Genomic DNA, 23353 nt, shown 5'->3' on the forward strand with positions numbered 1-23353 from the left:
TTTTCTTCTTTATCCAAGCCTTTTGTTTTAGTTTGCCAAAGGGCTGCCAATGCAAAGAACCAGAAGTGGGTTGGCTTTTGTAATGGGGGTTTGATTTAGGGTAAAAGCTTACAGTTCCAGGAAGCAGATGTGGCTCCAGTGGTTGGGCACCTGCCTACCACATGGGAGGTCCCGGGTTCAGTTCCCAGTGCCTCCTGAAGAAGATGAACAGAGAGTGAGCTGGTGCAAAAGATGACACAAGGGAAAACACAATGAGAGACACAGCAAGCAGGGAGCAGAGGTGACTGACGCTATTGGGTGTCTCCCACATGGGAGGTCCCAGGTTTGGTTCCCGGTGCCTCCTAAAAAACCGAAGACGAGCACACAGAGCAGACGGGAGTACAAACAACAAGGTGGGGAAAGGAGAAAAAGTTTACAGTTCCGAGGCAGTGAGATGTCCAAAGCAAGACTTCTTCCCTAGTTCAGCTATGAGCTATCAGGTGCATGGCTTGTCTCCTCTTAAACTCTCCTGTGGGCCCAGCCCCTTGGGGGCCCCTGTCCATGCCTTTGTGCTCAGCCTCTCAGGGCTTCTGTTTTCCTTCTGTTTCATATCAGACCCAGCAAGGGGGCGGAGACCCACGCTGGCTCACGCCTCCCTGCAATAGTCCAGTCAAAAGGCTCTTGCACACACAGGAATAGATTCGTTCAAAAACAGTCTTTTGCTTTGGGGAATTCATAAGAGAACTTGGAATTGTCACACCTTTCTACTTTGCGTGCCCTGTATCTGCGTGCTCTTCTTACATGGACTAGCACACCATTAGCAGCTCTGCTCTTCGAATGCACATTTTGGAAACGAGCGTTAAAATAGTCTAATCCAGGTAGAATTGTGAAGCTGGTGAACTTTCGTCTCCCCTGCCTGCCTTTTCTTTATTGACTCCCAGGTCCCTAGAGAGCAGTCCTCTTAACTCAGAGGAAGAAGCTTCACCTCTTCCCTCCCCCACATACAGTTCTTGAGGAAGGATCTAAAAGATTGTATAAACAGGTAAGGATTACAATATCTCTTGCAGGTGTGGGTTTATTAGGAGGCCAGACCTTAAGTAAAGGAAGATGAGGAAAGGGCATTGGCCAGTGAGTGGGGAGCTTTATTTTGGATAGAAGACCTTCTCAGTTCCCCTAAACCCCTCCTAAAACTGGCAGCCCTTTGGGGAAAGTACTTCTTCCACCTGTTGGTGAGAAACTGGCTAAAGGGGCACAGTGGCCTCGGCCCAGAATAAAGACCACATGAGATGAGCCCATGACCTCTGTGGGACTAGCCAAGCCTCCCTGTCTGTAGTCAAAGAAGTAATGTGGGCATTTCGTTAGCATAATAGTCCTTATTGTCCAGGGGACTTTATCCAAGCTAATAGTTTTTTTCTAATTTTTTAATTATCTTTTTTTAAAGTTAATAGATCACACAAAACGTTACATTAAAAAACATAAGAGGTTCCCATATACCCCACTCCCCAACCCCCCACCCCCATCATTTTTGAAAATTGTATTGCTTTTTTGAAGATACATAGATCACAAAAAAATGTTACATTAAAAAACATAAGAGGTTCCCATATACCCCACCCCACCCCACTCCTCCCACATCAACAACCTCCCCCATCATTGTGGCACCTTCACTGCATTTGGTGACTACATTTTGGAGCACTGCTGCACCGGATGGATTATAGTTTACATTGTTGTTTACACGCTCCCCCAGTCCATTCAGTGGGTTATGGCAGGATATATAATGTCCATCATCTGTCCCTGCAATAAATATCATTTAGGACAACTCCAAGTTCCGAAAATGCTCCCACATCACGCCTCTTCTTCCCTTTTCCTGATCTCAAAAACAGCTGTTTTCTATGTGAGCACAGTAATCATTGACCTTGGAAGAACACCTTTCAAACAGGGATAGTTGTTTGTTATTTACATGGGCACCCTCCACTCAACTACCAGAGTCCAGATAACATGATGAAGACAAAATAAGGCTCTGCTGAATGCGTCTTTTTAAAAAAGGTTTAGGAGGGAAGTGGACTTGGCCCAGTGGTTAGGGCATCCGTCTACCACATGGGAGGTCCGCGGTTCAAACCCCGGGCCTCCTTGACCGGTGTGGCGCTGGCCCACGTGCAGTGCTGATGTGCGCAAGGAGTGCCCTGCCACGCAGGGGTGTCCCCACGTAGGGGAGCCCCACGTGCAAGGAGTGCGCCCCGTAAGGAAAGCCACCCAGTGGGAAAGAAAGTGCAGCCTGCCCAGGAATGGTGCCGCATACACAGAGAGCTGACACAGCAAGATGATGCAACAAAGGGAAACACAGATTCCCGTGCCGCTAACAGAAGCGGACAAAGAAGCACACACAGCAAATGGACACAGAGAACAGACAACTGAGGGTAGGGGGAGGGGAAAGGGGAAAGAAATAAATAAAAATAAATCTTTAAAAATAAAAAAATAAAGGTTTAGGATCCAACTTGCTCAGTGCCCACAGCCTGGTTGTGAATCAACAGACAGATCTGGAACCTGGCAAGAAGTCCACATGGACGTCAAAACCCCAGGGTGGCTGCTGGAAGACCATCCCCGCACACAGGTTTCTGCCACTTGGAGCAAGATTTCCTCCAGAAGCCAGGAAAAGCCCGGATATTCCCCAAGGACTTTATCATTGGGCCCTCCTGGGAGATTGATGGGGGAGTAATCAATCGAAAGAGTAAACAGCTGGAACTACTTCTGTGCCATTAACAAAAGGTGGAATAATTAATGGTTTAAAAAGCAAGCACGAAGACTGAACTCTCTCTTGCCTTTGGACCCTGCTCTTGCCTTCTCACCATTCCAAGTAAAACCTGGGCATTGATCATCTATAATGGGAAATTGTAGTCTGTGCATCAGCCCGCTTTATCATTTTTCAGCCCCTTCCTCTACCTAGAACCCATGATCTGTTCTCTTCTCCCAACTCTATTCCCTCCTGTAGCAGTTTAATAAAATTGAGGAATTCCAAAAAGAAATATTGGATTATGCCTGTAATCTAATCTGCACCTGCACATGATTGAGTTATGATTAGGGCATTGAGTCCCCACCGCTGGGGACTCACAGATAAAAGGCATAGTGAAGAACAGAGTTGAGGGCTTTCAGTGCTAAAGTTTTGATTTTGGAGTTTGATGCTGAAAACTTAAACTGGAGCCCAGGGAACTCAGCAGGCAAACAGAAGAGAAGCCTGCCCCAGGAAGGAAGGAACCTTGAAGCCAGAGTAAAGCAAGCCCCAGCCACATAGAAAACTAAAAAGCCTGAGCCCTCGCAGACGCCGGCAGCCATCTTGCTCCAAATAGACTTTGGTGAGGGAAGGAACTTATGCTTATGGCCTGGTATCTGTAAGCTCCTGCCCCAAATAAATACCCTTTGTAAAAGCCAACCAATTTCTGGTATTTTGCATCAGCACCCCTTTGGCTGACTAATACACCTCCCACCTGAATAAGTTACTGGCCTAATTCACACGACGTGCTCTTAAAATTCAACCGTAGCATAGTCAAGAACCTAGACAAAACCCAGTTACAGGCACACTAGCAGCAGAATAAAACTCAGTGAATTTACCCACCATCGCTTTACCAAAAAGAAATAATTTATCTTACCCATCTCTAGGTTTAGACCTGTAAAAATCTGAAAAGTTTTATAATTTAACAAAAACACTTTATTGACAGTATGCCCTTTGCAATCCTTTTAGAGAAACACATTCTGGCGTGTTATTTTTGATAAGACTACAATATTGATAACATGTCAAAACCATTTGTGCATATTATACTGAAAATGGCAGCTCTGACATCAAACATCTGCTTTTGAATTCATCAACTGAAGTATTATAAACAAACCATACACTAATTTTTCCTTGAAATTGTAAGTTCAGAACTTCTATTGGCAATGCACTTTCCTGTCCCTCTAAAACTTTTGCATGCCTTTTGATGTGATTGGGGGCAAAAAGTGTTTTACCTGTTAGGTGATCTTGTAATTGGGTTTCACTGATAACTCCATTGAAAACATAAACATATCTATTTTTTTTATTGCTCATTTTTAGTTGTAGTTGCTATAATCCCTTGTGACTAAAATCCTATAATATATAAAACAATATTACAATTTTATCAAGTTTTCAGTACTTACCTCTTACATGTTAGTTTTTCTCTTTCTCCTTCCCTAGACAGTGGAAATAAAACAACACTATTGGCTCTGCCTTGTTTTTGTTTTACTTATTCCCTGAAAGGAATAAATATCCCCCAAGTTTCTACTATGAACTATTTCCAATTTTTTATTTCATTTACTGACCGAACCTCAGTTTTTCTGTTCGTGTATGGCTGACAAATCTGAATATCAAGCACCCAAATTCTATTCCTTCTTTTACTAGAGTTTGCAGGTGGATAGCTTCAGCCCCTCAAACTTCAATCCCAAACTAATCTTCTCCCAAACTCCCAGCTATTCCTGTTTCTGGCCATTCTCCTGGCCACACAGACTCCAAGGTGTAGCTCTCATCACTTATTATATTCCCCAAAGCTAGTCCGCTCAAAATGTCTGAGTGACATAAAAAGTTCATTCCATTCCTAGGAATCTACCCAAGAGAAATGAAAACGTATGTTCACATAAAGCCTTACACCCACCTTTTCAGAGCAGTTTCATTTATTAATAGCCCCAAACTGGAAACAGCCTAAGTGTCCAACAATAGGTGAAGATGAAGCTGGGAGGTGCTGGATTCCTCTAGGTTCTTGGCTATGTTGCATAAAGAATTTAAGACCACACGAGTTTAGTTAGGCTGTAAGAATTTATTGGGAAATGGAGAAAAGAACAGAGCTTGCTGAGAGATGGGAGAGAAGGGTGGAAATATGCAGAGATCTGGCGCGGGCTCCTCTAGGCAAAGAGAGTAAGTTTTGGCTTCTGTGCACCTTTTAAGCTATGAATTATCCCTCCCTTTGCTAATGCGAAGGTGAGGGGCCTCAGCCAATATGGGTTACCCCACCAATGCTGAGGCCTCTGGATTTCCGGTTCTCCCCTTGGCCCAGAAAGTCCCAACTGGAACCTCAAAGTCAAGGTCAAGGTCTCAGCAGGGTCTCACAGCCATGTTGTCTGCCGGCCATGTTGTCTGCTGGGCTGCCACCTTCCCCCTTTCACTATACTAACCTGCCTCAAAGGGTACAAATAAGGAAGTGGATATGACTCAAGCAATTGAGCTCCTGCCTACCACATGGCAGGTCTTGATTTTGTTTCCTGGTGCTTCCTAAAGAAGATAACAAGCTGGCATGATGGGCACCACAAGCTGACACAACAAGAGGCACAAGAGGAGATACGTAATGAGAGACACAACAAAGCAGGGAGCAGAGGTGAAGCAGGCTATGTAGGGGATCAATAGACAGATCTGGAACTTGGCAAAAAGTCCACATGGACGTCAATACCCCCAAGATGGCTGCTGGAAAACCCTAGGAGATTCTCCCACTCAGAATGAGATTTCCTCCGGAAGCCAGGGGAAGTCCCCGATGTTCTCCAGGGACTTACCATTGGGCCCTCCTGGGGGGTTGATGGGTGGGGTAATCAATCAAAACAGCAAAGAGCTGGGATTCCTCCCATACCATCAGCAAAAGGGCAGAATAGTTAGTGGTTTAAAAATCAATCAGGAAGCCAAATCAGTCTTCTTGCCTTCTCCCTGTCGCTGTGCCTGTTCATGCCCTATTCTGGCCTTCTTTGCCCCCTCCAGGATCAATACGCATATAAACCTGGGCATTTATAATCTACAATCTATAAATCAACCCTTTTTATCACTCTTCAACCCCCTCCTCTCTACTTGGGACCTATGATCTATTATTTTCTCCCATTTCTCTTCCCACCCTACCTTAATAAATTACTGGCCTAACTAACCCAGGGTGCTCTTGAAATTCATTTTTTGCAGCATAGCCAAGAGCCTAGACAAAATCTGGTAACAGAGGTTCCTGGTGCCTCCTAAAGAGGATGAGCAAGACAGTGAGCTACTGCAACAAGGTGACACAACAGAAGACCTAAAAAGAAAAATACAATGAGAGACACAACAAAGCTCAAGTGATTAAGTGCCTCTCTCCCATAACGGAAAGAAGTGATTAGGGAACAGAGGTGGCTCAAGTGATTAGGTACCTACCTTCCTCCCATATCAGAGGTCCTGGGTTTGGTTCCCGGTGCCTCCTAAAGAAACAAGGAAGTGAACAGACACAGCAAGTGCAAACAACAAGGGGGTGGGGAGAAATAAATAAAATAAATCTTTTAAAAAAAAAAAAATAGCATACGAATATGGTACATCAGCACTAGAAAGAACTCTTCATACATGCAGTAACATGGATGAATCTCAACATCATGTTGAACAAAAGAAGCCAGGGCATTCTGAATGACTCTATTTAAAATTCTAGAAAAGACAAAACTAATTTGTAGCAACAAAAATCAGATCAGTGGTGCCTAGGCCCCGAGATCAGGTGGTGTATCTGGATTTTGTCTAGGGTCTTGACGATGCCGCAGAAATGAATTTCAAGAGCACGTCGGGTGAGTTAGGTTAGTAATTTGTTAAGGCAGGGAGGGAAGAGAAATAGGAGAAAACAAGAGATCATGGGTCCCAGATAGTGAGGAAGGGGCTGAAATGTGATCAAGTGGGCTAATTTACAGCCTACAGTTCCCATTATAGATGATAAATGCCCAGGTTTTACTTGCGTATTGATCCTGGTGGGGGCCAGAATAGAGCATGAACAGGCACAGGGACGGGGAGAAGGCAAGAAGACCGATTTGGCTTCCCACTTGCTGTTTAAACTACTAATTATTCTGCCCCTTTGCTAGCGACATGGGAGCAGTCCCAGCTGTTTGCTGTTTTGATTGATTACCCCACCCATCAACCCCCAGGAGGGTCCAATGATAAGACCCCTGGAGAATATCCAGGGCTTCTCCTGGCTTCCAGAGGAAATTTCATCCCGTAAGAAGACAGAATCTCGTAAGGGTCTTCCAGCAGCCGTCTTGGGGATACTAATGTCCACGTGGACTCTTTGCCAGGTTCCAGATCCGTCTATTGATTTCCCATCTGGCCTGCTTGGGGTGGGGGGGACTGACTGCCAAGGGGCCTGGAGGAACTTTGGAGCTGATAGGAATGTTCTATCTTGAGTGTGGCAATAGTTACACAATTTTACACAAAAAATTTATCACAAATTTACACAATAAATTTATCAAAACTCACCAAACTATATACTTAAAATGGTGCATTTTATTGTGTGCAAGTTTTACCTTCGTAAAGATGATTAAAACTGAAATCCAACAAGAAGAAAAAATGCCAGAGATAGGGGCACCATCCCTCAGCATCTTGGGAATTCATTAGAAATGCAGAATTTCAAACCCCACCCCAGCTGTAGGGAATTGGAATCTGCATTTTAACAAGAGCCCCAGTTGATTCATATGTAAATTAATGCCAGAGAAGCCCTGCCTTGTAAAAGGACCATCTCTCCTACCACCTCACTTTAGGGTTTGGTGGATACTCAGGTCCTCCTTCAATATCTGCTGGGTGTAGAACTCTCAACTGAATTTGACCTTTGACTCCTATCCCGCTCCCCTTCCAAGAACACCCTCTTGCGGGATCTGCAATTTCTTCTACATCACCAGTTTCTCCTCCTCTGTGGTCATCGGCATCAGCATCCATGTCCTATAAATGGTTTCTTAGATGTCATCAACAGAAATCAACAAACCTAGGTGATTTAACTAGAAGGGGAGTTCATTTAAAGGACACTGTAACCTGTAATGCCACAACCTCTAGCACTGGTTGCTAGAACCTGTCACTAGCATTATACTCAATATTGTCCCACAGACCTAATTTTTTTCTAAGATTTATTTATTTATTTTTATTTCTCTCCCCTTCCCCTGCCAGGCCCCCAGTTGTCTGCTCTCTGTGTTCATTCACTGTGTGTTCTTCTGTGACGGCTTCTATCCTTATCAGCGGCACCAGGAATCTGTCTCTTTTTGTTGTGTCAGCTCTCCGTGTGTGCAGCGCAATTCCTGGGCAGGCTGCACTTTCTTTCGTGCTGGGCGGCTCTCCTTACGGGGTGCACTCCTTGCACGAGGGGCTCCCCTATGCGGGGGACACTCCTGCGTGGCAGGGCACTCCTTGCGCGCATCAGCACTGCGCATGGCCAGCTCCACATGGGTCAAGGAGGCCCGGGGTTTGAACCGCGGACCTCCCATGTGGTAGACAGACGCCCTAACCACTGGGCCAAGTCCCCTTCCCGAGATCTAATTTTAGTACATCCACCACTGCTCCGGAAAGTGTTTCCTAATTCCCACTTGCCTCCAGTTTAGCTCCAGATGACCCATCCCAGCAGGCACATCTGACTGGTGAAGACTGTGTCATATGCCCATGCCCTACCTGATAGGAAAACTAGAAAAGCATCTGAAATTTTCAGCTCGTACAATAGAAGACTGCCTCCCTCCAAGATTTGTAATTCCATAATTCAGAATTTAGGGAGTGTCAGGAATTCCTTAAAAATACAAAAGAAGTCAGATGTTACTGGAAGACCAAAAAGAATAACAAACTTCCACTACACTCAACTGTCTTAAAAAACAAGTGGCGCCAACGTGGCTCAGTGGTTGAGGGCCAGCTTCCCACACAGAAGGTCCCTGGTTCAATCTCCAGCCCCTGTATTTCAAAACTAAAACAAAACTTCCCTAGATGTCACCCCGCTTCAGTTTCCACCTCATATTTCCTATCTTCCTTCCAGCATAATTTCTCAAAAAAACTTACCCACACTTGTCTTTATTTCCTCATAGCCTATTCATTTTCGACCCACTCCAATCTAGCTCCTACCTCAAAATCTGTCCTATTTCCAAATCCAGTGGACGCTTCCTGGTCTTTGTCTTACTCAGCCTTTCAGTATTAACAGACAGTCCCTTGGTCTCCGTGACATCATGGTCTCTTGGAATTTCTTCCTTCTTTCTGATTGCCTCACCTCAGCCTCCTTTTCTGACTTCCTCTGCTCAAGCACTATAGGTCTGTTTTCACAATTCTGATCCTGTCCCTCCTCTCTAACTCCACTCACTTCCTAAACAACCTCACACAATCCCAGCCTTTCAATCCATGTGGACGGATAATTCCTGCCTTTAAAAAATATCCATCAACTAGCGGCCTCTTCTCTGAACTCCATGGTTTTGTATCTCTGATTGCCTATTTTGCCCCTCTGCTTGGATGTCTGACACCCATTCTCATTTTGATATGCCCCCAAAAGACAGTTCTTGGGAAGTGGGTTTGGCTCAACTGATAGAGCTTCCATCTACCATAAGAAGGTCCAGGGTTCAAATCCAGAGTCTCCTGACCCATGTGGTGAGCTGGCCCAAGCACAGTGCTGCTGTGTGTAAGGAGTGCCTGCCCAGGCATGGTGCTGCACACATGGAGAGCTGACACAGCAAGATGACGCAACAAAAAGAGACACAGATTCCTGGTGCCATTGACAAGAATGCAAGTGGACACAGAAGAACACACAGCAAATGGACACAGAGAGCAGACAATTGGGGGAGAGGAGGTGGAGAAGGGGAGAGAAAAAAAATTAAAAAATTAAAAAAATCTTTACAAAAAATAAAAAAGACAGTTCTTAATCTCCCTGTAGCATTTCCTTGCTACAGGAAATCTCCCAAATTTCATTCAATGGCTTTAAGCTAAAAACCTAAGAACCATCCTTGATTTCTTTTTTCTTCATCCTATCACATCGTACTTTTTCACAAAGCCTATATTCTCCAATTCTAACCTATAGCCCAAATTCATTTCCAGCTAACCAATCCCTGCTGGTACCACCCCAGTCTAGTCATCATCATCTTTTGCTCATAACTAGGTTCCCATAGGAACAGGCCCCTTTTTTCCTCTCCAGCTTCAATTCAAAATACTCTCCCTTATCACCCGCAAAAGGTTGGCTCCATTAGCCTCCTTCCTAGTTATCAAACAAGCCAAGCTCTTTGCTGTCCCAAGGTTTGGCTTCTCTCACTTCTGCTTGGAATGCACAGAATGTTAATTTTACCAGCCCAGCTGATCCCCTGTCTAGCTCTGCCTTATCCTTCAGGGGTCTTCAGATTTTATCTTCTCTAAAGTAGCCTACCACTTACCCTATCACATCGTCTTGCTAACTTTTACTCTAGAATTTAAAACATTCTGAAAGTATTTGCCTGTTTACCAGCTTAGAGTGTTTCTCCCCCCTCTAGAAAGTAAATTTGCTCGAAGCAGAGACCTTTTCTTTTTAGTTCATAGCTGTATTTTATGAACTAAAGGGAATGTCTGACATATAGTTGACATGTCATAAATATTTGTTAAATAATTGAATAGATGGTTAAATAAGTGAATGACTGACGTCAATTTCATTTGCAATTCCTTACCCTTTTCATTTCTATCGGAGTGATTCCTCTTTAGTCATCAGTGACAGCTTCCTTTATAGCTAGTTAATTACCCAAGACGTTCTCTTAGTGTACTTACTTCTGATTCTGCCTGGGGCTATTGGTCATTTTCTTTGAAAATAATTTTCTTACTTTTAACTCGAAATTTAGCATTCCTACATGAGCAAACATAAACAAGTGTCCTGTAAAAGTTGTGAACTTAACAAAACGAACATGCACATCATTACCCTAATAATTTTCTTAAAGACCCTTTACAATTAGGAAACTAGTAAGACAAGCAGAGGCAATGATGCGGAGATATTTTTTTAAATCTATTTTTTATTTATTTTTAGATTACACAAAATGTCACATTAAAAAATGTAGGAGGTTCCCATACTCCCCCTCCCCACACGCCCCGCTTTTCCCACCTCAACAACTTCTTTCATTAGTGTGGCACATTCATTGCATTAGATGGGTGCGTGACGCTGAGAGCGTGACGGGTCCCCGGCTGACGTGGTCGGTGTCTACACAAATGACGTCCACGCGTGTCCTCCACTTCCTGCAATTGGCTCTCCTGGAGGAGTCATCACACCTCAATCCTGAAGACCGACAAGAAGTCCCTGGGGACTCCCCAACTCCACTGCGAATGGGGAGGGTTCCTTGGCACTCGGATTTTAAAAGCCCCTGCTCCAGAACAAGATCTGAAAACTCAGTGTTATCTGTTATTGCAGGGCTTGGGAAAAGAACATGAAGGTACGAGGTCTTTCTTTCCTTCAGAAAACTGTTGACATTTTAGCTGTTTGCTCCTTGATAAGCATTTTAGAGTGGAAGGGATAATGGAAGAGCAGGCCTTAAAAGCATCAGAATCATTGGGTTTTACTTTAAAAATTCACTTAGTTCATCCGATTTCTCATTTGAGTGACGGAATGAAAAGAATATACTTTGAAATGCTTTTTGAAAGAGGGCCTCTGGCTTTATTAGAAGGTGGGTTAGACTGGGACACCGTGCCCACGTCCTGAGCATTAAAACTGAGCGTAGCGGGAAGGGAGGACGCAGCAGAGCCCAGAGGCCGCGAAGTGACGGTCGCCGCGGTGCGTGTTCCCTGCAGGGGCCGCGACGCCTGCCCGCAGCAGCCTTGGCGCTTTGCCTGGTGCTGGCTCTCCTGGGGGACGCCGGCGGTGCTCCGCAGGTAACCGGCGGCCCGGGGCGGTTCCCCGTGGGGCCTGCGCCCGCCCGGCCTCCCCTTTCTCCTTTTTCCCATAGGCGTCTTTCTAACTCCTCTTTCTTCCGGGCCGTAGAGACTCTTCGAGAGAAGGAACTGGACTCCTCAAGCCATGCTCTACCTGAAGGGTGCACGTATGTTCCCAGTTCGCTTTATGTGCCAAACGCTCTTTCTGCAGTGACCGAGGAAGACCTGGGGGGCGGGGGGCCTGTGCAGGAATCTAGGGGACTCTTGGGGGGTGACGGGGAGAGAGTCAAAATAATCGAGGCGGAAAAGGGAGCTGGAGGGGGAGAGGGGTCGCCCTCTGGTTGTTAGCAAGTCTCCGTGCTAACCTGGAGGGCGGTTTCTCGGCGCACATCAGGGCTCGCTGGGGAACCAAGCTGCGCTCTGCAGCCCGCTCCGGCGCCGGGCGGGCAGCGGGGTGCGGCAGGCGGGCGCGGGCAGGGGGGCGCGGGCGGCGGGGCGCGGGCAGGGGAGCGCGGGCAACGGGGCGCGGGCAGGCGGGCGCGGGAAGGGGAGCGCGGGCGGGGGGCGCGGGCAGGCGGGCACGGGCGGGGGGCGCGGGAAGGGGAGCGCGGGCGGGGGGCGCGGGCAGGCGGGCGCGGGAAGGGGAGCGCGGGCGGGGGGCGCGGGCAGGGGAGCGCGGGCGGGGGTCGCGGGCAGGGAAGCGCGGGCAGGGGGGCGCGGGCGGGGGGTGCGGCAGGCGGGCGCGGGCAGGCGGGCGCGGGCAGGGGTCGCGGGCAGGGGAGCGCGGGCAGGGGAGCGCGGGCAGGGGAGCGCGGGCAGGGGGGCGCGGGCGGGGGGCGCGGGCAGGCGGGCGCGCGTTGTCCTCCTGTCTCCCCGAGGCCGGGGCTGCGGGGCCCCGCGGCGGGGAGCTGAGCCGGGTCGCCCTGAGCCGCGCGTCTCGCCTTCGCAGAGGGGCGCCGCTTCCTCTCCGACCAGAGCCGGAGGAAGAGCCTCTCCGAGCGCCCGTCGCCGGGTGAGTGGCCGAGGGGGGCGGCGGGGCGCTGGGCGGGCGCCGGGCAGGGCGGTCCCCGCGGGGAGGACGCGGCCCGGGGCGCGGGCGAGGGCGCCGTCCCGGGTGGAAGGGGCGCGGGGGCCGCCGCTCGGGGCTTGACCTGGCGCGCAGCCCCCGGCAGAGCCGCGCGGGGGTGCGGAGGTCCCGGGGAGTGAGCCCGGGGCGGGCCGGGCCCGGGCTCCCGCAGCGAGGGGAAGGATGGGGGTTGCGCGCGTGCTGCTAGCCTTGCAGCCGCACGTGGAAAACACTCAAACGTCCTTAACGCGGTTTCTTCTTAAACTCTGATGATAGTAGTGGTGAAAGTAGTGATTCACCGAGAAATGTAGGCCTTTAGCAATTGTATTACTAAACTGGCTAACAAGGGGATCAAAACTAGAAATAGTTAAGAAGTGAGGAACAATTAAGAATGGGAAAGTGGATGTGGCTCAAGCGGTTGAGCGCCTGCTTCCCACATGGGAGGTCCTGGGTTTGGTTCCCAGTACCTTCCAAAAACAAACAAGGAAACAAATGGAATAAAACCAAAAAACAAAAACCAACTCTGGGAGGCCGATGTGGCTCAGGGGTTGAGCGCTGGGCTCAATTCCCGGTCCCATACCTAAAAAAAAAAAAAGGGGGGGAGGAGGCAGGGACTTATTTTTCATGCTGAACCTTTCAGTGTCATGGGATTAAAAAATAAAGTACAACTCATTTTGATAAAACATTAGAAAGATTGAAATGCTAAAAAATACACATTTTTTCTCACAAAACAAGGATAAATTTTATTTGTGTGTGTTTTGTTTATATTTTTACACTTTTTTATTAAAGCTAATAGACCACAAAGAATGTTATGTTAAAAACATTAAAAAAAAACATAAAAAAACATGAGGTTCCCATATACCCCACTCCCTACCCCCCTCCCCATCATTTTTGTAAATTGGATTTTTTTGAGGATATATACATCACAAAAAAAATGTTACATTAAAAAATATAAGAGGTTCCTATATACCCCCCACCTCACACTCCCTCCTCCCATACCAACAACCTCCTGCATCACTGTGCTACACTCATTGCACTCGATGAACACATTTTGGAGCACTACTGCACCACATGGATAGTAGTTTACTCTGTAGTTCACACTCTCCCCCAGTACGTTCAGTGGGTTATGGCAGAATATACAAAGTCCAGCATCTGACCCTGCAATATCATTTAGGACAACTCCAAGTCCCCAAAATGCCCCCACATCACATCTCTTCTTCCCTCTCCCTGCCCTCAGCAAGTTCTGTGGCCACTTTCTCCACATCAACGCTACAATTTCTTCTATCACTCGTCACAATAGGTTTATAGTAGAATAACAGTGAGTCCACTCTAATCCATATTTTATTCCTGCATTCTGTGGACCCTGGGATGGTGATGTCCACTCCACCTCTAGATCAAGAGGGGGGAAATACACATTTTAAAAAACACACAATACTGTGTGAGCATGTGATAGGTACTCAACCAGTGTTTGTTAAGCTGAATTACACTCTAAGCTTGAAGGAGCTCATTTGCCTTCTGAGGGTAACACTCCCCACTTTAGATGCTCCAAAATAAAAATTACAGTTTGTGCTGAATGAGGACTGTTTTTCTTTGGTCAACTTAGATTTGGAATAATTTTGCATATTTAGCAGCTATTCTGTCAGTCAAATAATTACCAGGAGTATAAATCGTTATCTCAGCCTGCTCTGGAACGACTAGGAGAAGAGTCGTCCAGGTCCCGGCAGCAGCACATCTGAAGCTTTCTGTTCCAAGACAGAGCATTTTAAGCTAAGAAGAAAGAAATTTCTCATGGGCTCTTTATCATAATCATTCCTGCTTTCATGAAATTTCTCTAGTATAGACAGTTTAAATTCTCTTCAATACCCTATACAACATTGCACAACCAAATATTTATTAGTACTTCCCAAGGGAAGTGTGACGTATTTTGTAAGAATTATTCTTCTCCATAAGAGAACCATTGCTTGGGGATTGAGAATGTACTGCATAGAGGTTTTCCTAGTATTATGATATACTGTAACAGGATTTATCTGCGTAATGTTCAAACGCTAATAGAATCTATACATTTTTTTCCAGAAAGGCGTAGCTCAAATTCCCAACCACTAACGCTTCCAGCAGCTGCTGCCCTGTTACTGGCTTCCTGGCAGACACCATCAGAAGGTACAAGTGTGGTGACCTCTTCCAACTGCAGGGCAGAGAAACATGGCTTGCTTTTAGGTTTCTGTGTTGAATGCAACAAAGTTGTCTTTATTTATTCGGATTTTTAAAAATAATTAACAGTTGCTCCTTCAGAAATTCACAGTGAAGTTTGTTATATAAAGATCAGTATATATCTCACTGATGATTCCCAAAACTCTAGAAACATTTCTTTGGTGATTCTGGAGAATTTTATATGAATTTTCCAATCTGTAACTTATTGTAAGTTTTCTCATTTTAGAAGTTGAAAACATGAAATAATAAACAAGAACTTCAAAGTCCAACCTCCTATTTTATAGTTGAAGAAGCTGAGCCCAAAAGAGGTTAAGTCATCACAAATCCAATTGCTTGTTATTAAAGGGTAAAAGATATGAAATTGCTGAAAAGGAGCCATCTTTTTATTTATAAATGCAGCAGTTACGTATGGTTCATCATAACAGATAAGGGCCTGCTTGACTCTAAGCCTGTGTAATTTTTATTACTTTATACATTATATATTATATATATATTATTCTTTTACACCAGGATAATGTATGCTCTTGAAATGGAAACATTGTCCAAATAGCATTAAACCTACTAGTTCAATTAAGGCAGCTTGGTAGTGGATCAGCCAGGGCTTTGAAGGCTAACAGACCTGGGTTCAAATGTGGCTCTGCAGTGTCATCACTGTCATCACGGGTAAAATGGAATAATGATACCCACGTGCAGGGTTGCTGTGAGAGCCGAATGAAACAAGATACGCCCTTTCTATTACTACAAAGAACAGCAGTCAGCAAGACATAGTAAATAGACCTTTCAAAACATATGATGATGCCATATTTATGCCATAGTTTGAATATTAAAATGTGTAAAATACTATAATGAGCGGTCTGGTAGTCAGAGCACCCACTGCCTGCGTGGCACCCTGACGTCTGTGCTAAGGGAGACAATAGATGTGCCTGCGTCTCCTACTGGGCGAGCCATGGGGGAGAAGGGAAGGAACAGCAGGCACTTTCCAGCTTCAAGCTTACGGCTTCTGTGGTGGAAAACACCTATGAGGGACAAGGGGAAGAGTAGGATAAAGAGGTTTGTGAACTCAGAGCAAGGGTGGGGCTAAGGAGGGAGAGGAGGCTAGGTTATATTCCTTAACGCCTAGGCCCACGAGGTGCCGGGCACTGTGGCAGGCAGAGAAGAAAGCCGATCGTGAAGGCAGAATGAGCATGGCATTGGCCGTGAACACAGAGGGCGAGCAGGCAGTGGAAGAGCAGAGTGTAGAGCACAGCGAGCTCCCGCGAGGACGGGCTGAGATGTACTGAGGGCCTGCATAATGCAGCGGGCCAGCCACTGTTCTCAGTACTTGATATGGATTTATAAATTTAATCCTCGCGATAACCCAGGGAAAGGCACTCTCGTTATTCACATTTTGCAGATGAGGGAATCGAGGCACAGAGAGATCAAGTAACTTGCCCACCACCCTAGCAGGCACAAGGTGGACCTGGGACGAAGGCCAGAAGGAACGCGATGCTCTGTGGGTTCTCAGCCCAAAGATGACATGGTGCCTGGTGTGGCACGTCGGAACTAGAGTAATAGCAATAATTACAACAACTGAGCACCTACTATGTGTTAATCTTTATAGCCCAGAACACCGAGCCTTGAAGAGGTGTATTTTCTCGCCCAAGAACACACAGTTAATGAGAAGGCATGTTGGGGTTCCAGTGCAGGCTCAGGTGACTCTGTAGCTCTTTCCCTTATGCCATGACATCTCACAATGGAGCGTGCTGGAGAGGAGAGGCGGGGACCAGTAGGAAACAAGGAGGGAATGCCGGAGGGACGCCCTGAGCTGCAGCGGGACTGTGCGAACAGATGGAGGGGCCCCCTCTCTGCGCTGTGCGGAAAGGGGTGAGCTGACAAGATGAGTAAGACTATTAGCTAAGTGAATAAAAGAGAATACAGCGGAGCACAGTGTCCACAGTGCGAGACTTAAAAACAGCGATGCCGGTGATAAGGGGTGAAACTCCCTGCGGATCGGGAGACTGGGTCAGTTCGAGGTGATAGAGGAATTCTCGTTTTAAAAGAAGTGTCAGTCACTGCTTCTGCAGCATCTGGTTGTGGACTGTCACAGCAAAAGTACCTGGGGAGCTTGCTGGAAATGGAGGTTTCCTGGCCTTGGGCCCAGAGATTCTGATTCCCGCGACTTAAGCAAGGTCCCACACTCTAGCCTTAGGAAGCTCCCCCCGGGTATTCTCGTGATCAGTCAGGTTTGGGAATAACTGGAAGTTCAGAGGCAGTGACTGAAGTTGAAACCAGGCTAATGGAGAGCTCTCCTAGGGTTTAGCCTTAGTGGTAGGAGGGCAGATGGCAAAGGATTTGCCTTGGAGAAAACCAGTGATCGAGGGAGATGGAAGTGGAGAGTGTCAGTGAAGGGATGTAAAAGGAGAAGCAAAAGGAAAAGAGGAGAACCAGAATTCCCGAGTTTCCCAGCAGCCAAGGATGGAAAGCTTTAAGAAGGGAGGGGTCAGCAGAATGGTTAGAAAAATAGCGCAATCAAGGGGAAAGGAAGATGGGGGTCAAACATGGTGCTCTGCCCCTGCCCAGTGACACGCTGTGCCACTGCTGTGTCCTTCTGAACACTGTTTAAAGGGAACTTGGGACTACAAGGTTAACCCAGACTTAGGAAAAAACAGATGCCAAGGTATTGGACAGCTGGAGTGGCTCTCTCCTTTTCAGAACTCTTGCAATGAAAAGAACATGAGAAATAGTTGAATAGGGGGGAGAGGGTGCTGTGTGCCAAGGTGATGGTTTTTGGAATCACGATTTAGAACACTTCTATTTTTGAAGTCAGGAGCGGGGAGAGTACTGGTAGAGACTGGTTGATAGTGAAATTGAAGATTTAACTGTTGGGAAGATGTGCAGAGTCAGAAAGGAATGTAAGCTGGGACAGAAAAGGAAGTGCCAACTTTAAAGAGGAAAAGGAGTATCTTCACTGGAAGTGTTAGGAAAGGCTGTGACTCTAGGTCCCCATTGAAATCCTTTTTTTGAAAATAAGTAGTTTTTGATGATCGAAGTCTCCTAAGAGGCTCGTTTTTGATAATGAAATGAAGAAACAAAATTTTATTATTCTAACTTGCTGGAAAAGCTTTGGATTCCTGTATGGCATAATTATTAGTCTCTTTAGTATTTCCATTCTGAAGTCCCTAGGTATTGTTTGGAAATCTCTTGTTTTATACAAGGGATTTCTATTTCAGTAGTGTTTCTACAGGGATAACTTTCTTGTACAGTTTTTCTTTTTCCTTAAAAGCAACCCACTGTCTACGATATTACTAAATATGCGGGCAATTTAGGTTAAAATGTAACCCATATATTCAAATTACTTACAACTAACTGAGGGGATGTGGTTTCATCTAGAGATGATCTTGTTGAAAATTAGGAGATGCATTTGGCTTGTAACCACCTCCTCTCTCTACCTCATTGTTGTTCTTCTCGGAGTCCCGGGTACCTGCTCTTGTTGGACTCCTCAGCAACTCTCCACCCCACCCCTCAAGATCTAAAGTTTTGAAAACCCACCCAGCTAACAGGTGCCCTTCTTTTTTATATCAATTCCTCCCAAGAACTCTAGCTCTCCTGATACAGAAATATTTACAAATGTGTTCCTATGTTATTTTCCCAAGTAAAATGAATTTTAACGAGAAAATTATAGATAGAAAGTACCTTGATATAAACAAATGGTTCTAAAGGTATTTTAAACACTAGGTGTACTTATCAGAGCAAGACATGTGGCCCTTTCAGATTTCTACCAAATATACCACGTCATCCCTTATCTAGATTCAGATGTGATATGTGAATGTTCTGATGCATCTCAAGCTGAGAGGAAAAATTTTAAAACCAATTCAGTCCAAACTCATTATTTTAAAATTTTTCCAGTAGCAAGGTACACAATTTAACGTAACTTAGCTAAATTTCTATTTCCCAAGGTTAACTTCATTTTACCTTTTCTTCTTTAAAAATGCAGGATGTGCTTTTATTCTGTGTAATACCTTTTTTCTTACAGATGGAGAAGAAAACTTTGAGCAAACCCGATTCTTGGAAGACAATCTGCTAAACTGGTGAAAATATACCAAATTACATTCAATTATAGTTGTATTCTTGTTGAAAACATGAACCACATGAATAAAATCTTCGGCCCCTTTTCACTCCATTTGTAATCTTAGGAACATGCATAACTAGTTTTAGTCTTTCAGAAGCAAAAGCAATGTAGAGTTCTTAGCCAAGAAGATCATTGCTTTCTTCCATTGCTTGATGCTCTGTTTAGATCACGCAGTGTCATACTTTTGAATTTTTTAGGGCATTTAAGATTCTAAGACTCTTTTGAGTGTCCTTTCCTTGTTACAACTAGTGCCTTCCTTGATTTAATATTTTTTTTCCATTCTGCTACCCACTTGCATTTTTTTTTTTATCACTCAGAAATGATTCTCCTTTTCCCCCTTTTCCCGTCCAAAGAGGGTGAGGGCGAGGGGATGCATGGCAGGATGAGAGAGAAGAGAGTTCAGTTCTCTCTGCTGTTCCGGGCAAGGTAAATTGATGAGGAGGGAAATGGCAGTGAGGTAGGAAGGAGAAAGAAGAAGTGTATAGATGGGAAAGATAGGATAAAATGATCTTTTGCATAGAGGGGAAAAAAAAGAAGAGAAAAGAAAAGATAAAAAGAAGATGAGAGAAAATGGGAAGGAGGCCTGTGATAAGAACACTTCAGTGTGGTTGCTGAGAAACAGGACAGCAGGTGACGCTGGGGCTGAAGGAAATTGTGCTGAAGAGCCACAGCTGGGAGCTCCCCCGTATGCTCTCCCGGAATCTCCCCAGATTCAATTTAGAACCATGTGTCTAATAGCTAGTCAAAATAAGCAGATGGAGACACACTATGCTCATGTCTGTAGTGTATGAAGGAACACGTCAGTATTTTCCCATATTTCCCATGGCTGACTAAACTCAACAGACGTGAAGACACTGCTAGTTCTAATTGTCTACAGCGCTGGGTTTTATTTGACGTCATCAAGTTACATGAAGGTACTCTGATAACAAGTGCATGGTAATATGCCTAATATACTTACTCCCTTTCAAACTCAACTAGGGCTCAATACCATCTGAAAAAAATATATATATACATACACATATCTACAGCAAGCATAAGAACTTTTTTTTCTGAATTAAAATATGGCCATTAAGGTAACTATTTTGAGCTAATTAATTTGGAGTTGTTAACAATGCATGTCAAAAATGGAAAGTACTGTTACTTCTTGCTGTCATTGGTATATTGTCATTATTTAGAAGCTAAAGAATATCTTTAAGTGATTCTCTCTGTAACTTGAACTTACAATTTCACTGTGTTAAGTAATGAAAACTCTGCTTGTAAAATTTTTTTGTATCATTTCATAATCAAATATTGAAACTACATTCCAGATAATGTAACACTGACCTCTGCTAAAAATAATATGCTAACATTAAAAATATATGTGGCATTCATTATAATACACCTGTCATTAATCATGATTTGCACTTTTTGCATTTTTTATTTTAAAGTGGGATTTACTAGACTGTGCATTATGTCCAATTTAATGAGAATTATCTTCATTTACTCACCTGACGTAAATTTGCACAACTTGCCTATTTAAATATTATGTCTACTATAATAATACTTTTAAAAATCCATCTTATGAAATAATTCCTCCCACAACAATGTAGAACAATCTTTCTCAAATCTCAAGTATTTCCCAGTAAAAGAGTTTTTTAAAGCTATCTAAATAACCAATAACTGGTAAAATACTATCGGTTCCAAGTATAAACATTTGAGTGCCTTGAATGTCCTATACAGCTGTGCTGATTAACCACAAAAGCCCCTATGCCCCATTTGTTATAACTTTTTAATCTCTCTTAGGGTATCTTTACCAATCTCTTTAGATCTATCTTTTCTCAAAACTGAAATGAGCACGAGATCATAGATCAAAATTTTTGCACATTGCATGGCTCGTATTTTAAAATCGGGAAATTTCTGCCTCTGATGCATATACATGTACTGGAGCAGCCACCTCCAGATCAGACGTCGAGCACATTTCCCATTGCTCCTCTGCTCTTTGCCCCTAAATCCCATCTTCCCTGTGGCGGTCTGCCTTCCAGCCTGGGATCGGAGCCTCTGTTTCCCTGGTTTTCCTGGGTGGATGCCTCCTCCCCCCAGTACACCATCCCTGAAATCCTGAGGGTGGGCAGAGGGAAGCAAGGGGCCCTGGGATGTTAAAATCAGCCTCCAGCTGGCATTTCCTCTTTACCTGGTGATGAAAAAGGAAAGTCTGTTGCCTATCAACCTGTGGCACACTGTATTAGCTTGGCCTCAGGAGAGACTGGAGTTGGGAAATATGTTCATGTGTATGAACCCTACGGCTAGGTTATGGGGTCTAGTGGTTTGGTCAAGCAAGCACTGGCATAACTGTTACCACGAGGGCATTTTGTGGATTTAGGCCATTAGTCACCTGATTGCATCTGTGGCTGGTTACAGCTACAATCAACAAAGGAGATTGTCTTCAGCAAGGAGAGAAGTCTCCTTCAATCACTTGAAAGCCTTAGTAGAAGAACTGCTGATGTGAGAGGTCAGAAAGAAGTATTTCCATCTCTACTTCAGCCAGCTTCTCCTGGGGAATTCATCAAAACCTTCACTGGAGTTCACAACTTGCAGCTTACCCTACGGAATTCCGATTTGCCTATCCCTACGGTTGTGTGAGCCAATTCCTACAATAAATATAATATTTATATACGTATGTATCCCGTCAGTTCTGTTTCTCTGGAGAGCTTGATCACCACAGAAGGTAACCTATAAATTCCTTAAGGAAGAGTTCATTTCTAATTTGATTTGATTCTCACAACCAGCATGTGAAGGGGGCATTTGTAATCCCCTTATTATTTCATAGAAATTTGGGCTCACCCTCTGAAGCCTCTTTGCACCTCCCCAATTAGACTTAACCAGTTCCTCTACTGGATCCCCTTGTACCTTGGAGAGCTGAAAGAGTAGCAATTGTGCCATTTTATAGTCTCATCTGTATATGTAAAACCAGCTCTGTTAACCCTAACTCTTACCACTGAAGAAAGGGTGGTCCAACCCATAACTAAAGTCTTACTATCAGCTGATCAGGCACACATACTATTTTCTGTAGTTCCTGTCCTCCAATTTATGAATACATACTTTCTTTATAGCTTCAATTTTTTCCTACCTCCACTTCTAATAACGAAGCAGGCTAGTAAGATAGGGAATCAATAGATAGCTCTGGAACCTGGCAGAGGGTCCACGTGGACATCAGTAGCCCCCAAGATGGTTGCTGGAAGACTCCCACCCCCAAGATTTTGTTATTCAGAACAAAGACTTCTTCTGGAAGCCAGGAGAAGCCCCAGATATTCCTCAAGGGCTTTATCATTGGGCCGTCACGGGGGATTGATGGGTGGGGTAAGCAGTCAAAACTGCAAACAGCTGGAACACCTCTCCTGCCATTAGCAAAGGGGTGGAATAACTAACAGTTCAAAAAGGCAGGCACAGAGCCTAAGCATGCTCCTGTGCTCTGCTCTCTTGCTTCTGGACCCGTTCCTGCCCTCTGCACACTGCTCTTGACATTTTCCCTCTGCCACATGGCCTTGCAAGTGAACCTGGGCATTTATAATCTATAATGGGGAATTGTAGCTTGTAAATTAGTCCACTTTATCACTTTTCACCCCCTTCCTCTCTTCCTGGGACCCCTGATCTGTTATTTTCTCCCGTTTTTTTGTCCCTTCCTACCTGAATAAATTACTGGCCTAACTCACCTGATGTGCTCTTGAAATTCATTTCTGCAGCATAGCCAAGAACCTAGTCAAAATCTGGTAACAATAAGACCATTATTTTTTGTTTGTTTGTTGAGGTACCAGGGCTGGGGATGGAACTCAGACCTTGGATGTGGGAAGCCGGTACTCAACCACTGCGACACATCGCCTCCCCTGAGTTGGTTTTTTGTTTGCTTATTGTTTGTTGTTGTTGTTGTTTTTAGGAGGCACTGGGAAACCAGACCCTGGACCTCCCATGTGGGAAGCAGGTGTTCAACCACTTGAGCTACATCTGCTCCCAAGATGATTCATTTTTACAACTAATGTTTATAAGGCACCGTGCTAGACCCTGGATGTCTCATATGCCGTATTATTGAGGAAAGCAATGCCAGGAGTCACAGGCAGAGAAACAGCTATAAGAGACATGAATGAGTTCCCCAAGAATCTCATATCCCATGGGTCGGTGCTTAGGCTAAGCACGACTGGACATGTCCTGGCTTGTGCTCTAAGAGAGGCTCCCAATCCCTGCTGCTTTCTCTTAGGGATTTGGAGAGGTTTAGGAAGCTCTGACTATGCGTGTGGTCATGGGGGTTTTGTGGATGTGATAGTGGTCAAACTAGCCGAGATAAGCATCGTACAGCTAGAAGCACAGGGGAGTTGCATACCAGTGCTGATAGCACTGGAAAGTGTTTTATACCTTCTCATGTTGGGTGGAAAGGAAG

At 45.1% G+C, this 23353-nt stretch overlaps 1 protein-coding gene across 1 annotated transcript; it reads left to right on the top strand.

Annotated features, from left to right (window-relative positions):
* Positions 1 to 11121: 11121 nt before the first annotated feature.
* Positions 11122 to 20321, top strand: SPX (spexin hormone). The gene is made up of 6 exons (XM_058282359.2): positions 11122 to 11127; positions 11336 to 11563; positions 11673 to 11730; positions 12513 to 12575; positions 14703 to 14786; positions 18850 to 20321. The coding sequence occupies exons 1-6, from the start codon at positions 11122 to 11124 to the stop codon at positions 18906 to 18908; spliced, it is 498 nt and encodes a 165-aa protein (XP_058138342.1). The 3' UTR covers positions 18909 to 20321.
* Positions 20322 to 23353: the final 3032 nt, after the last annotated feature.

The sequence above is a fragment of the Dasypus novemcinctus genome, chromosome 20 (genome assembly GCF_030445035.2).
Source record: "Dasypus novemcinctus isolate mDasNov1 chromosome 20, mDasNov1.1.hap2, whole genome shotgun sequence".
Classification (NCBI taxonomy): domain Eukaryota; kingdom Metazoa; phylum Chordata; class Mammalia; order Cingulata; family Dasypodidae; genus Dasypus; species Dasypus novemcinctus.

What these genes read in the sequence shown, in the direction of transcription:
- SPX (XM_058282359.2), top strand. An exon ending in ACGCCGGCGGTGCTCCGCAG is followed by an intron (nt 11,564 to 11,672) that starts GTAACCGGCGGC and finishes TCCGGGCCGTAG; the next exon opens with AGACTCTTCGAGAGAAGGAA. An exon ending in CTGGCAGACACCATCAGAAG is followed by an intron (nt 14,787 to 18,849) that starts GTACAAGTGTGG and finishes TTTTTCTTACAG; the next exon opens with ATGGAGAAGAAAACTTTGAG.